General features: G+C 54.6%; 1 protein-coding gene across 3 annotated transcripts in view; it reads right to left on the bottom strand.

Annotated features, from left to right (window-relative positions):
* CDH4 (cadherin 4) overlaps window positions 1-14,125 on the bottom strand; it is a 479,150-nt gene that overhangs the window by 49,845 nt on the left and 415,180 nt on the right. For all 3 annotated transcript variants that reach the window (XM_086332761.1, XM_086332762.1, XM_086332763.1), the window contains 2 exons: window positions 8,923-9,078; window positions 4,260-4,404 (listed from right to left, as the gene is read on the bottom strand). In XM_086332761.1, the coding sequence (XP_086188887.1) occupies window positions 4,260-4,404; window positions 8,923-9,078 (301 nt within the window). The remainder of the gene's footprint in view (window positions 1-4,259; window positions 4,405-8,922; window positions 9,079-14,125) is intronic.

Below are 14,125 nucleotides of genomic sequence, written 5' to 3'. Positions count from 1 at the left end.
TAAATGTTACTGTCTTGACCATGGAGGTCATGCGAATCTGCACACGTGATAAACTGCATGGACACACAGGCACTCACATACACCCTCGTGCTGAAGTCTGAGTGAGGGCCAGGGCTTGCACCAATGTTACACCCTGGTGTGACCCTGCATCTGTGAGATGTTACCACTGGGGGAAGTCAGGGGAAGGGTCTGTGGGATGTCTCTGTATTACTTCTTACAACTGCATGTGCATCTACAATCATGTCAAAATAAAAAGATATCTTAAAAAGACATTTCTTCCAATGAGACCCTATCAGGAAGCACATTGAAGAGTTGCTTGGAGCGGTGCTTGCCTAGGAGGGTCAAGGTTGCCCAAAGCCCGGCCTTCCTGCTTCTTGCCCACCCAGGGCCAGAGATGCCTCTGTTACCCCAGGCCTCAGTAAGCACCAGGTCACAGTCCTCTTGGGTTTCTTCTCGTCGCATCTCAGTTGAACCTTTTTCTGGGAAACTCTAATTTTGGTTCCACTTTCTGGTGCACTTGAAATAAATGAAACTCCATTTCTTTATGGAAAACATCCATATTACAGACATAATTTTGTATAATTATTATTAATCTGAACTCACGAGCACAGGGTCAATTTCAAAGCTAGGGAAAGAGGATTTGATGGAAAAGACTGCTTCCTTAAGACCAACCGGTTTTGCGGGACGGGGATGCACATTCAGTGCCCACGTATCCTGACAGCGGGAGTGCACAGAGCCGGTGAACCCGCTTCGCGCGTCCTGACAGCGAGAGTGCAGGGAGCCGGTGAACCCGCGTCGCGCGTCCTGACAGCGGGAGTGCACGGAGCGGGTGAACCCGCGTCGCGCGTCCTGACAGCGGGAGTGCACGGAGCGGGTGAACCCGCTTGCCTCTGTGCACTGTGCGGCCACTCCTGCAGGTGGAGCTTCTGCCTGGAAGCATGAGATGGTCCCCTCCGGGGGTGGGCCCAGAAGATTTGGGGGACACAGAACAGGGGGGCATCAAGGCAGGCTCTGCAGAAAGGGCAGAGTTTGGAAAAGCAGAGGTGGGGTGTGTGCCTGGAAGCGGCGGGGCACCCACCCAAGCAAAGCTCCAGTGGTGGGACATTCAGAGGGCGGCCAGCGGACGTGTCTCCCCTTCTCATCTGCAACCTCACATGCAGTCTCCCAGGTCTTGGCGGCCCCTGGCCAGTTACCTCCAGGATTTGGGACCATGATCAGGAGGGGCCCGAAGGTCCCAGGCATGGGGAGTGACTGCTGCTGTGGCCCCACCCGGGTGGGGACTCAACACGGCAACCACTGCCCCCACGTGGCCATTTATACGAAATACAACGAGAAATTCAGCTTCTCAGCTAGATGTGAGAGTTGGACTATAAAGAAAGCTGAGCGCCAAAGAATTGATGTTTTTGAACTGTGGTGTTGGAGAAGACTCTTAAGAGTCCCTAGGACTGCAAGGAGATCCAACCAGTCCATCCTAAAGGAAAGAGGTCCTGAATATTCATCGGAAGGACTGATGTTGAAGCTGAAACTCCAATACTTTGGCCGCCTGATGTGAAGAACTGACTCATTGGAAAAGACCCTGATGCTGGGAAAGATTGAAGGCGGGAGGAAAAGGGGACCACAGAGGGTGAGATGGTTGGATGGCATCACTGACTCTATGGACACGAGTTTGAGTAAGCTCCGGGAGTTGGTGATGGATAGGGAAGCCCAGCATGCTGCAGTCCATGGGGTTGCAAAGAGTCGGACATGACTGAGTGACTGAACTGAACAGCTGTATGAACCAGAATTGTGTGTGAGGCCCCTGCGACTCAGCAAAGCCAGAGAGGGCTTCATGACATGGAGGGGCCTGGGGGCCAGTGAAGATGTGGGGTGACCTGGGATCTGGCCCCCAGCAGCTGGCTGACGTCCCCACCGCAACTTCCCAGACCTTAGCTGACTCCTACCCGGCTGAGTCAATACTGAATATATCTTTTCACTTGTTTTCCATTAGAACATGCATCTGAAACCCTTCATTAGCCTATCATTCCAGAGAATAATGACTAATTTCTGGCGGTAGTTTTTCCTTATCCCACAAAGGCACTGTGTAAAACCTTCTATTATTGTAATTTACTGGGGTGAGAAAAGGACTTATAGAGACTGTTTCCATATCCCGGGGAGCCTCCTGCATCGAGGAGGTGGGCCCTGCTCTGTCTGGACATGGCCTCCTCGTTCTGGACCAGGGCATCAAGCCAAGCCCAACGAGGCACCGTGCAGCTCCATCCTGGCTTTGCACAAAGAGGTCACATCTCTGGTCCCCTCTGATGGTTGTTCCAGGACCAGAAATGGAGCTGAGGGCACCCAGGGGCTCCAAAAGTCACCCAACATTTAGTGCAAACAGAAAGGTGTTGAGTGCCCAGGGAATAAAGGGCCAGCCTTCAGCCCACCCGGGCCGTGTCCAGCGATCTGAGGATGCTCCAATGTCCTGGCTTAAAGGCTTATCAGGATTTCGAGGGGAAGATGAAGCAGTTTGTTGTTTTTGTTATCCTAATGAGTAAAGGCAGTCATGCGTTTGGGAAAACTGTCTCATTGATTTGTTTGAAAATAAGATGTGGGAGGCTTGATTTGAGGCACCTTCACAGAGTGTCCTGGGTCTTGGGGAGAGAGGACTTGCCGCTTCCGTTAACAAGAAAGTCCCCCCACAACCCACCAAGCCCGACAGCCACTCTCCACTCTGCTCCTTAAAGAGCTGGCTGTCAGCAGTCCTTATTTGCTTTCTTTGGTTGTTTGTAGCTAATTTGGCCACTCACCTGCCCCTCAGGGGCCTGCAGGGCCCAGCCACCTGAGGTTTCTGCAGAAACAATGTCACATTGCTTTCCCTTTGCTGACATTGGGCTGGCCCATGCCTTCTGATTCTGAGGACAATCAGTTGTAAATGCACTTCACCTTATGGAAGCAGCAGCCCCTGGAGACGGAGCTGTGGCAGTTGCCTCCAGGGAGAAGAGATGATAAATGTTTGCTTTCCTGCCCCTCCGCATGCTGGACGCCTGCTGACCCCTCCTCAGAGGCCCGGGAAGTCTTCCCAGGATGGGCACCCACCGGGGCTGGGGAGGGGCAGCCTCTGTGATGTTCAGATGACAGGCAACACCTTTACTGTGCGTATGTTCCCAGTATTGCACGGGGCATCACTCATGAATCAAAATGACCCTTAGTTTCTCTCAATTTCAAATGTTACCAGAGTCCGAATTTTAGTGGCAGCTTCCAGCAGCCCTTAGCAGGGTCCTCAGCAGTGGTGCTTGGCTCAGCTCCACACTGCCCCCTGCCCCTGCCTGCCCCAAAGTGAGTAGTTGTCCTGAGGACAACTGCCCCCCACCCTCCCCCAAATCAGGAGACAGTGTAGGGCTGGGTTTCTTAAACCTTAGCAAGTGAAGAGTTACTTGGAGCTTGGCTGCTTCCTCGGGGCCCCACCTGCAGAGTCTGAATCAGCGGGTGGCCACCAGCTATGCATTTATAACACGTTCCCAGGTGATGCTGGGGGATCTCTGAGCTGTTGTGCCAGCATCCGCTGGGGATTAGCGCCCATGTCCACACCAAGGGGTTGGGACTGCTTGCTCCACCTCCTCAGGCCTTGAGTCTTGTCTGAGCTGAAGTGGGAGGGAGGCGCCCACTTCTTGGTCATTATGGGATCCAGAGACCAGACATTGTAAAGCGGTTGTTATCATTTATGCTGGACAGGAGTCCTTGGGAAGACGGGTCAGCTCTTAGGTCAGCTCTGAGGGGGACCAAGGGCCTCAGCCACACAGCTCGCTTCTTCAGGCTGAGGGAGTCAGCCTTCTCAGGTGCTTCCCGCTGTGCCCAAAGGTGCCCAGGAGGCCTCAGATGGCCAGCCTCCTCCCTGACTGGCCCCAGGACCTTTGCACATGCTCTCCCTGCCGCCAGACTCCCTCCCTGCCCTTCTGAGTGCTGCTTCTGATCACAAGTCAGCTCCTGGCCCACAGGTCACCTCTGCAGAGGAGACTTCCCTAATCTACTGCCGTCCCCATGACTCAGCGCCCAGGGGGCTCCTGAGCCAAATCGTCACTGCAGGGGCTCTGCTCCCTTGTTTCAGCCCCTCTGTCTGTGCCTGGCCTGGACTGTGAGGTATGTGGAGCAGGGATGCCCACTCTCTAGGGCATGCAGTGGGAGCTAAAATAAACTCATAGGCGATGAGTCTCAGGTGTCATCATGGCGGTGGGGCCTGCGTGTCCCTCCTCGGGAATGTCCCTCTCTCGGGGCTCAGGGCTCACCTGGCTTGGAGCCTTCATCCACGGAGCCGTTGTACACCTGGTTAAGGAACTCGGGGCGGTTGTCGTTCATGTCAATGACGTAGATGTACAGGTCGATGGGGTTCTCCACCTTGTTGCCGTTCATGTCCACAGCATGTGCTCGGAGCTAGAAAGAAAGCAACATATGCTGTCAGGGCCAGCAGCTGCCCCCAGTGGGGATGCGCCTGACCCGAAGCCTTGTGAAGCACCAAGAGCAGATCTCCTGTGACCTACAGCCCTGGGGTGGGGCGACAGAGCAGTTCAGGGACCCCTCAAGGGGCAGCCTGGGGACTGTGGGGTGGGCTTGGGATATGTCATGAGCCTGGGTTCTCTCGTCTGTGGAAATGGGAGGTGTCCTGGGAGGGTGAAACAGGGCGACCATGGGACCTGGAGGCTGACCCGAGGGTCCACGCTGACACCCATCCGTGCACCACTGATGCTGAGGACTCATGTCTACCTAGAGCAGCTGCAGAAAGGCCATGTGTGGGGGGTGGGGGCTTAGGCCCCTTGCTGCCAGGAGGCCAGGCCTGGGGGAGACCCAGAGAGGAGACACAGTGGGTCCTTGAACTGGGGCATCCACTTCGAGTCTACCCTGTTGGCCAGTCACACCCTGGCTTATCTTTCTTGGGACAGCAGAGAGGAAATGGGTCCAGAGGCCCTGGGGTGGAAGGCCCCTCTCTGATGGGGAAGGGGCTCCAGGGAGCCCCATCTGGGAACAACTCAAGGTACAAAGGGTAGGTACCCCAACTTGGGCTGAAGGGCCCACAGGGGCTCCTCAGACTCCCCTCTTCAATTTTGGATTTTTGTCTTTTATTCATTCACTCACTCATTAATTCATTTGCTCAATCAATATCTATTGAGGGCCCACCTGTGGCAGGCACTGGATGTACCCTAGTCCATGGCTCCATGAGATCCGGGGCTGCCCTGAGGCTTCTCATACAGGAGATGGCCCCTGAGGAGACATGTGACTGCGGTGACCCATGGGGTGGGGAGGAGGCCAGGCAGGCCTCTCGGAGGAGGTGATGCTGGAGCTGAGCCCTGGGTGAGGGGCCCAGAGGACAGCAAGCATGGGGGATGCAGAGTGGCTGAGCCCCACGGGCAGCAGAGCGGGCTGGAGTGGGGCCATGGGGCCCTGAGACTAGACAGGAAAACCACACTTGGAGGTGGAAGGGACCGACCTGTCTCTCCAGACCAACACTGTGACTGTCACACAGCCGTGCCCTCATCTCTCCGTGGAAACCATATCACCCTCGAAACCAAACACACTGGACTACAGGGTCCTCATGCCAAGACAGTGCCAAGTCAAGGGTGCCCAGAGGAGCCTCCAGCAGGAGGGGTCTCTGAGCTGGGGGCCCCGCCCAGTCATCAGGCAATCCCCTTGGTGCCCTGCATCCCCAGCGGCTCTGCCAGCCTTGGGGGAGGGGAGGGTGCCATCCATGACTGCAGGAGGGGCCTTGACCTCTCCGCAGCCTCGGCCGACAGCCCTGTGTAGAATTTTCCCCTTGACACCACGTGTTTCGGGGGAGCTCAAGGTGGGCTTCTTGGAGGAGACGATCCACGTCATCACAAGGAGACAAGCGAGCTCAGGTTCCTGGGAGCTGCAGCCTGCAGAGCCATGCAGCTGCGCCCTTCAAGACAGATCAGCTTGAAGTGTCGTGTTTAAGCATCTCAGGATGGGGTGCTGTGCGGTTGTTTCTCCCAGCCAACCGCCCCCCAACACCCCCTGCCATCGGGCCGCCGCTCCTGGAGCCCAGTTTGCACCTCCCTGCTGTGGAAGTCCTCCCGGGGTGGCCAGTGTGTGGTTGCTAAGTCGCTTCAGTCGTGTCTGACTCTCTGTGACCCCATGGACTGTAGCCTGCCAGGCTCCTCTGTCCATGGGGATTCTCCAGGCAAGAATACTGGAGTGGGTTGCCATGCCCTCCTCCAGGGGATCTTCCCAACCCAGGGATTGAACACAGGTCTCCCACGTTGCAGGCAGATTCTTTACTGTCTGAGCCACCAGAGAAGCCCAAGAATACTGGAGTGGGTTGCTGTGCCCTCCTCCAGGGGATCCTCCCACGGGCAGCTGGGCCATCCTTCATCTTGTCAGATGCGGCCAGGCAATAAGGCGCTGAGGCAAAGGTGAGGAGGCTTTGAAAAAAGTAATTCTGAGCTAAAATTAAAGTTATTATCTTCTAACTAAAGTGACACCCTGGTTGGGCTGCTATCTTTAGCAGCAGGAGCAGGCCGAGTGGACTCTCAATGGAAAGTGGCTGGCAGGTTCTTCTCATCCCCCTCCAAAAGCTTAAAACAACATTTGATAGATTCTGTTGGAAATCTCTAAGAGCCCACCCACCCCTCCCCTCCATCTCTCAGGCTGGACACACAGCTGCAGGCTTGGGGCTGGGGGTCTGTCTTGGCGTTGGAGACAAGAAATACTTTGTGACTTGGCAATAAGGAATGTCCTGAGACTTGCAAATCTGGGTGTTTTGTGCAGAGTAAATTTCCTGCGATGCTCTGTGCATGCCTGCTGTGTGCGGGATCCTGTTGTCTTCCATCAGCCCTGCGCTGGCTCTGGCTGGGAGTGCCCCAAGACCTCCACAGGCGCTGGCTCACCTCACTGTTCACAAGAACCATAAGATGGGTCTGTCGGATCTCTGTTCACAGGCAGGGAAAAGGAGGCTCAGGAAGATCCTGCCCAAGTTGACCGCCCGTGGCCCCAACAGCAAGGCTTCCTGAGGAAGCCATGAAGGCACCTTCTGGGGAACCGCCTCGCAGAGCAGTGATGCTCGTCTGTCTCGTGATCACAGGCTTCGTGCAGCCACCTCCAGTGACCTGTGTCCACGGTCTGTCAACTCCCTCTCAGGTGGGAGATGCTGCCCCACCCCCTCAACAGCCATGATGACAGTGGGACTCAGGACACGATTAAACGGCACCCATTGGGGGAGCAGAGAGGACTCTGGGATGTGAGGCGCAGGTTCCAGGTGGGAAGGTTACAGGGGTCACCCCGCAATTGAGTCACATCATGTCGGGGGTTGACTTTAGTGGCACGGAGACTGTCTGGGTGGACAGAGGTAACTAACATCAGAGCCCCACTAAAATCGTGGACTCTAAAATCAAAGTGATTCTCTGGCCCATGGCAGGTGAGGAATTGGGGAGCTATCTCTCAGTCCACAGCCAAGTGGGTCTCCTTTTCCCAAACGTGGCTCCTGCCTTCCCAGGGTCTGGTTTGGCGGTGCAGGGAGAGGGTGTGTGGCGCTCTTGGAATCGAGGTGCTCTTGGGGTGCCCAGGGCTGGGGGTCTTCAGAGTGCACAGTGACACTCGGGTGTGGTTCTGAGCCATTTGCACCGAGGTGCAGAAGGGAACGGGGAGGCCCAGACGGCCCCGGGATGAGACCCACAAGTCCTCCAGCTTCAGCCTCCTGTCTGTCCCACTTCACAGGAGGCAAGTGTGTGACCCTCATAGTCATTCGGGCCTTGTACTCAGAAGGGTCTGTGTATGGTTTAACGCTCAGCCATCACCATCGTAAAACTTGTAGTAAGCTCAGAGGGGCCCCCATTTCATCTTGTGCTGGACTCAGAAATTCTGCAGCCATCCTGGTCTAGGAGCTGAGCAGTTGAGAGAGCAAAGCCTGTGACTCAGAGGGGCCTGCCCGCCCCCAGTGGTGGGCTCTGTTCTCCGCCAGGGGATGCAGTATGGACAAGCTTGCCCGTGTGGAGCCTCCCTTCTCAGGGTTCACATCTGGCACTGCAGGCTGAAGCCAAGTGAGGTCAGTGCCGGTCCGTAGATGACACAGGGTGGAGGCTGTGAGTGCGTCCCCTCACCTGAAGGTCTTTGTGAACATAACCCGGGAGCTGGGAGTTCCGACGCCCTGGCTGTAGCCACAGAGGCAGCCTTACCACATGCTGGGCTCTGTCCTGAACACTGCAGGGATGTCACCCTGAGTCCTCAGAACACACGCTGAGGCAGCCTGATTGTTTCCCCTTTGCAGGAGAGCACGGAGGTCGGAGAGGTTAAGGGTGCAGGTCTCAGCTGCTGGGTGGGGCTGCCCAGCCCTGCCCCCCAGGTCTGGCTCCAGCTCCCTCCTCCCACAGGTGCAAATGCTCATCCCACAACGAGGAGGCAGAGCCCAAAGTGGGTCGGACACCAGGGCGGGCGGCATGAGAGCTGTGCGCCCACCGAGCTCTAGGGCCAATTGTGTGCCACCAGGTCAGGAGGCCAAGTGGAAAGTGGTGGACGGTCCCTTTAATTGAGCCTCGCAGCCTTCACTTTCTCATGGTTTTTCCCTCTCCACTGGCAGCTCCCCATGAAAGCAGCAGTGCTCGCTCAGAGCTGCCTTTCTGCTCTCAGAGGAAGGGGCAGAGGGGCTGGGGATGCACGTCCGGAACTGGAGAGGTGGCAGTGACACAGCAGCTGCACGACCCCTTCCCCAGCAGAACTCCCAGCAGGTCACGTGGGTCCATGGCTTCTGACCAATGGGTCCCCCAGTGTGTCCCAGACCCTCCCGGCATCACCAGGGACACGTTACCAGAGCACATTCTCGGCCCATCTGCTCCGTGAATTGCACAGCCTGGGGAGGCGCCCCGCAGGCAGGTGGGCTTTTCTGATATGGACTTGGGTTTGCATTCCCCTCCAACGCCGCGCCCTTAGGAGCCCGAGACTCACGTGGTAGGAGGCTCGCTCCTCCCGGTCCATGGGCCGCGTGACATACATCCGGCCGGACATGGAGTCGATGCTGAAGACCTCCATGGGGGGCTGGTCGGCGCCCACGCCTGTGATGCTGTATCGGATGGGGATGTCGTTGTCCTTGTCAGACCGGATCTGGAAGGGGGAGCAGACGGGGCAGGGGAAGGTCAGGCTTCTTACCGGGACCTTACGCTCATCCTGCTGGATGGCCTCACATGACGTCTCTCCCAGGGACATGTGAGGCCACAGCCAGCGCTTGGTCCACTCTGGAGACCAGAAGGGCAGGTGAGGCCAGGGGTTCACTGAGAGCCTGCACTGCATGTCCGGTGAGCCTACCAGATGACAGGGAGGAGGGGACACAGTATTCCAAGAGGAAAGGAGCTCGGCAGGGAGCTCGGCAGAGGTGAAAATGCCCACGGTAGAGCCTGAGTGATGGTCTGAAATGGCTGAGGACCTGGCACAAATGGCCCTCACGTCAAACCTCTGGAAAGACAAGGGCAAGGACACAGCTCACTGCATGGGGTTTTTAGGGAAAAGGTCAGGGCCCAAGACACTTGTGCCCCCGAGTGATCATCTGTGCAGAAAGGCAGTGGACATGTTTGGATGTGCAAAGACACAGAAAATGTCCCCTGTTCCTGCTCTGGTCCTCCAGACCTGCCCTGAGAGGGGGTCATAGCAAAGACCTCGAGAACAGGGCTTGCCTCGGAAATGCACCCCCTACCAGCATCTTAACACAGAAACACAGCCCTGAAAGATGTTGTCAACATGGTTACAGAGCCGAGTACAGGCACAGTGTTTACAGAAACTGTATATTGTGGAAAACAACAACTTAATAATGGTGAAAAGTGAAAATGATAGTCACTCAGTCGTGTCTGACTCTTTGTGGCCACATGGACTGTAGCCCGCCAGGCTCCTCTGTCCATGGGATTCTCCAGGCAAGACTACTGGAGTGGGTTGCCATTCCCTCCTCCAGGGGATATTCTCAACCCAAGGATTGAACCTGGGTCTCCTTCATTGCGAACAGACTCTTTACTGCTGAGCCACCAGGGAAGCCCAAGAATCCTGGAGTGGGTAGCGATTCCCTCCTCCAGGGGATCTTCCCAACCCAGGGATCAAATCTGGGCCTTCTGCATTGCGGACAGACCCTTTACTGTCTGAGCTACTGGGGAAGCCCCCAGTAATGGTGATCTGGGTCCCACATCTAAAGTAAGCTAGCAAAGCCTGAGAGTTGGGTGAAGAAACGGAAAGAGCAGAGAAAAAAGTGCACAATTCTGTGCTTTACATGGGTTGGGGGCGGACTGTGCAGACAGCACCTCACTTTTGACCAGATCGTTAGATAAATGCACGACTATAGGAGATGGCCAGGACACCCGCAGAATTACACACCAGGTGCACGCCTCTTGTTCAGATGAAGCAGAGGTCCTGGGCACGCAAGGGGCAGCTGATGGGCAGGAGATCGTGTAAGACAACAAGCTTCTCCGATGGTGAGAGATTGTAAATAAGCCACCGGGGCGTGAAAAGAATAGCTGATGGGGCCAAATTAAGATTAGCATAAACTCTGACTACACCTTTAGAAAAGACAACTTTTAAAAATCAAAGCCCAGGGGACCATGGCAACATTTTACAAAAAAAAAGGACCACAACAAAAACCTCAGAAAAATTCCACAAAGCAAAATTGACCAGGACTTTTTACCAGAATAATACAATTAAAATTTAAAGATGATTTTTAAAGAGATATTTTAGAAAAACATTCTGAAGTAACCACAGGTTAAGAATCAAAACTGCATTTAGAGGTGATTTAAAAATAGTAATGACAATGAAACAGCGAAACCCAAGGAATTTGGCCAGAGACTGAATCAAATATTTTCATCATTAAAACAGAATTACAGTGAATGAACTGAGCATTTATATCCAGAAGGAAAGGAATGACAAAGCAGGATATGGTGAACACCCGGGTAATTAAGACGAATGCAGAAATTTCTGAATCTGAAAACAGAAAAGTTGGAAGGATTGATAAATAGATGCAAGAGCTGTACTCTGGGGGAAAAAATTCATAAGAAATAGATGTACCTTTGGCAAGCTTAAGAGGAAAAAATAAGACTTAAGAAATCTATTTTATTCTTTTATTTTATGTGAGCCAAGTTGAAAATCCTGATGAACGGGTTATTTTTTGAGAAAATATAAAATTTCACAGTTGGCTGAAGGAAGAACAAACGTGAAGAGACTGCTAATTCTTTAGGAAATTCCTCGGCACAGGGCTTGAGGGTCAGGAGAGCTCACCTAGGAGGTGTTTAAAGTCTTCCATAGAAGAGGACATATAGAAAAAACACCCGCCCTGGCTTTACAAATCCTCCCTGGTACCATTCTCCTAAGACCACAAAGTAAGGTAACTGCAGAGCACTCCCCCAGGCCAGCGGAGGTGTGACGGTCAGCATGGAGACATCAGCGGGTGGGGTCAACCCACCACAGCCGCCTTCATCAGCTGAGCAGAGGGGCCAGGGTGACCAGAGAGAGTCCTGGCTAGGAGCTACCGCCCAGCAACCTCCCAAGAGTCACGTCAAATGAGACCAGACTTCCTTTGCAAACAAATTGGTTTTACCACGATTATTTGATTATCTTAGAAACGGGGATGATCATAGAGAGAAAAATTAGGTTTCGGTAGAACTCTGTGTCTTGAGATTCTAGTCCTGTTTGTGGTCTTTGAGGTTTTATTTTTTACCTGTAACTGTTACAGCTCTTACCTGTAAGTGGACTGGATTTAACTTCTAGTTTCCTCAAATATCTAGCTACATGGTTCCAGACCAATGCTTCCAATATCCTCCTGCCCTTCTGACTTGGAATCACTAAGAACTGTGCTGCTGTGCTCAGTCGCTCCATCGTGTCCGACTCTTTTCGACCCCATGGACTGTAGCCCACCAGGCTCCTCTGTCTGTGGGATTTCCCAGGCAAGACTACTGGAGTGGGCTGTTATTTCCTCCTCCAGGAGATCTTCCCAACCCAGGGATTGAACCCGAGTCTCCTGCATTGGTAGGCAGATTCTTTACCCACTGAGCCAACTGGGAAACACTAAAAGCGAAGCTGCCCTTTCCCCAAAGCCCTGCAAACTAAGGCTGGGTGAGTGGGCATGAACTTCAGGGAAGCACCTAAAACAGCTCACGCACAGACAGCCTGGATGCCTGCTGCCGTGCCAATGACCACTCAAAACAAAACACGATTCCCCAGACAAAACACGATCCCACCGGAGGCATCCAGACCACAAAGATGCTGTGAGCGCGCCATCCAGAAATATTCTCGACTGGCTGCCTCCCACCCCAGGGCTCGGAAACAGGTCTGGTCTAACCAGTAACTGGTTTTCTTTGGCTTTCGTAGAGATGCCTCCTATCATAACCTGATGGTGCGCCTGCCCTGAAGCCTGCCCGCAACCCCGCCCCCTGAAACGAGACAACTGTTTACTGAACGGACCTCCTCTCAGGACTGAGAGATGGGTTTAGGGAGATGGAGCAGCCTGCCAGCCCGGCTTCCAAGCCTGGAAACTGCTTGGGGGAGCATCAAAGGCAGGGATGAGGGTTAGCGCGAGGCCCTGCCACGTGCTGCTGGGTGTAGTGACGTTTCTGCTGCCGGCACTTGAGAACCACCAGCTGCAGGAGGGGCTTTCTCTCTGAGTTCCCTCATCTACCTGGAGAAGAGCCTCAGAGGGGCTCGGGTGTCACAGCCCCCCTCCCCGGAGAGGGGATTATCCATCTAGGAACATCATTGCCACTAGTCCTGGAAGGGGGCCTGGAGAAGGGCAGACCTGTCACATGACCACACCTCCCAGCTCTCCTCCGAGGGCCATCATCTTTCCTACAAGTCACTTCGTCTCCCCCTTTCTCTGGGTTGGGAAGATTCCCTGGAGAAGGGAATGGCTACCCGCTCCAGGATTCTTGCCTGGAGAATTCCAAGGACAGAGGAGCCTGGCGGGCTATAGTCTATGGGGTCACAAAGAGTTGGACACCACTGAGTGACTAACACTTTCACTTCCTCTTAAACCTGAATTCTAAGGCATCTTGGGGAGCTGCTCATTTTTCCCTGGGTCTCCCCGACGTGTACACGAGGCACGCATGTTAACAAACTTGTTTTTTCTCCTCTTGTTTATCTGTCTTTTATTACAGGGGTCTCAGCCAGGAGCTCACAAAGGGGAGGGAAGCTGGCTTTTCCTCCCCCACACGCCTAGTAGGATTTAGCTCAGAAACGAAGGATCGCTTTTTCTTGGGCAGCTGATCTCTGTAGCTTGACAACCACCACAGGATGGTCTCCACGGAGGTGCCTCAGAGATTTGATAATGAACATCCTTCCTAACTGAATTTGGACCGTTAGCACAGGCCATCCCCCTGAAAACTCTGCTTCTGAGAAAATTTGGCTTAATAGAGAACCACTTTCCTAAACCAGCAGTGACTGTTTATGTATCGGAGGCGACCCCACCAGGGCAACAGCATGGGGGCAGGGACTCTGGCCACCCTGATCACGATGGTGGCTTCCTACCTGATACACTGGAGGGCGGGGAACAGAAAATGTGAGGAACGGTCGGCAAGAAGGAGGTGACGCCTCATCACACAGGCGTCAGTGAACTGGGCTGCTTGGGTGTTGATCAGGGCCTCCGGGAGAGGAACAGGCACGTGCACACATGGGCACGTACATATGGGCGGCGCACACATATGGTATGCACGCATATGGGCACGCACGCACATACAGGCTTGTGCACACTTGGGCCCACACACATGGGTCCTCGAAGTCTGTGAGGAATATCTTCGCTATGGCTTTCTGGGCTCCTCCTCCCTCTCATCAGGTCAGGCTCTCCTGCCCCTTGTCTGCCCTAAGCAGGAGCACTGACCATGGTCTAGCTGGACGCCTGTCTGTACCCCCAGACTCCAAGGGGCTCCCCTCACTCAATCGGTGCTGCCCCACATCCTGCTGGAGAGAGATGAGAGGTCTTGGCCGCCCGCCTTCTGCCAGCTCTTTGGCTCCCAGTGCTGTGCGTCCCGGACATGAGGCTCTGGCCTGTCGGCATCACACATCCCCTCTCTGTCCACCAGGGATGGTCCTTCAGGCAGAACCACATCTGACCAGCCCTGTCCGAGGCATTGAGCGGGGAGGCGTTTCGACTCGGCTCCATTCCCTGGAGTCGGTTTGTAGAAAGAGGTTC

This window comes from Bos grunniens, chromosome 13, assembly GCF_055505025.1.
Source record: "Bos grunniens cultivar Pamir isolate PY7600 chromosome 13, Bosgru_T2T1.0, whole genome shotgun sequence".
Taxonomy (NCBI): Eukaryota; Metazoa; Chordata; class Mammalia; order Artiodactyla; family Bovidae; genus Bos; species Bos grunniens.
The sequence above is the reverse complement of the archived record's forward strand: the minus strand, read 5'-3'. Positions and strand labels throughout refer to the sequence as shown.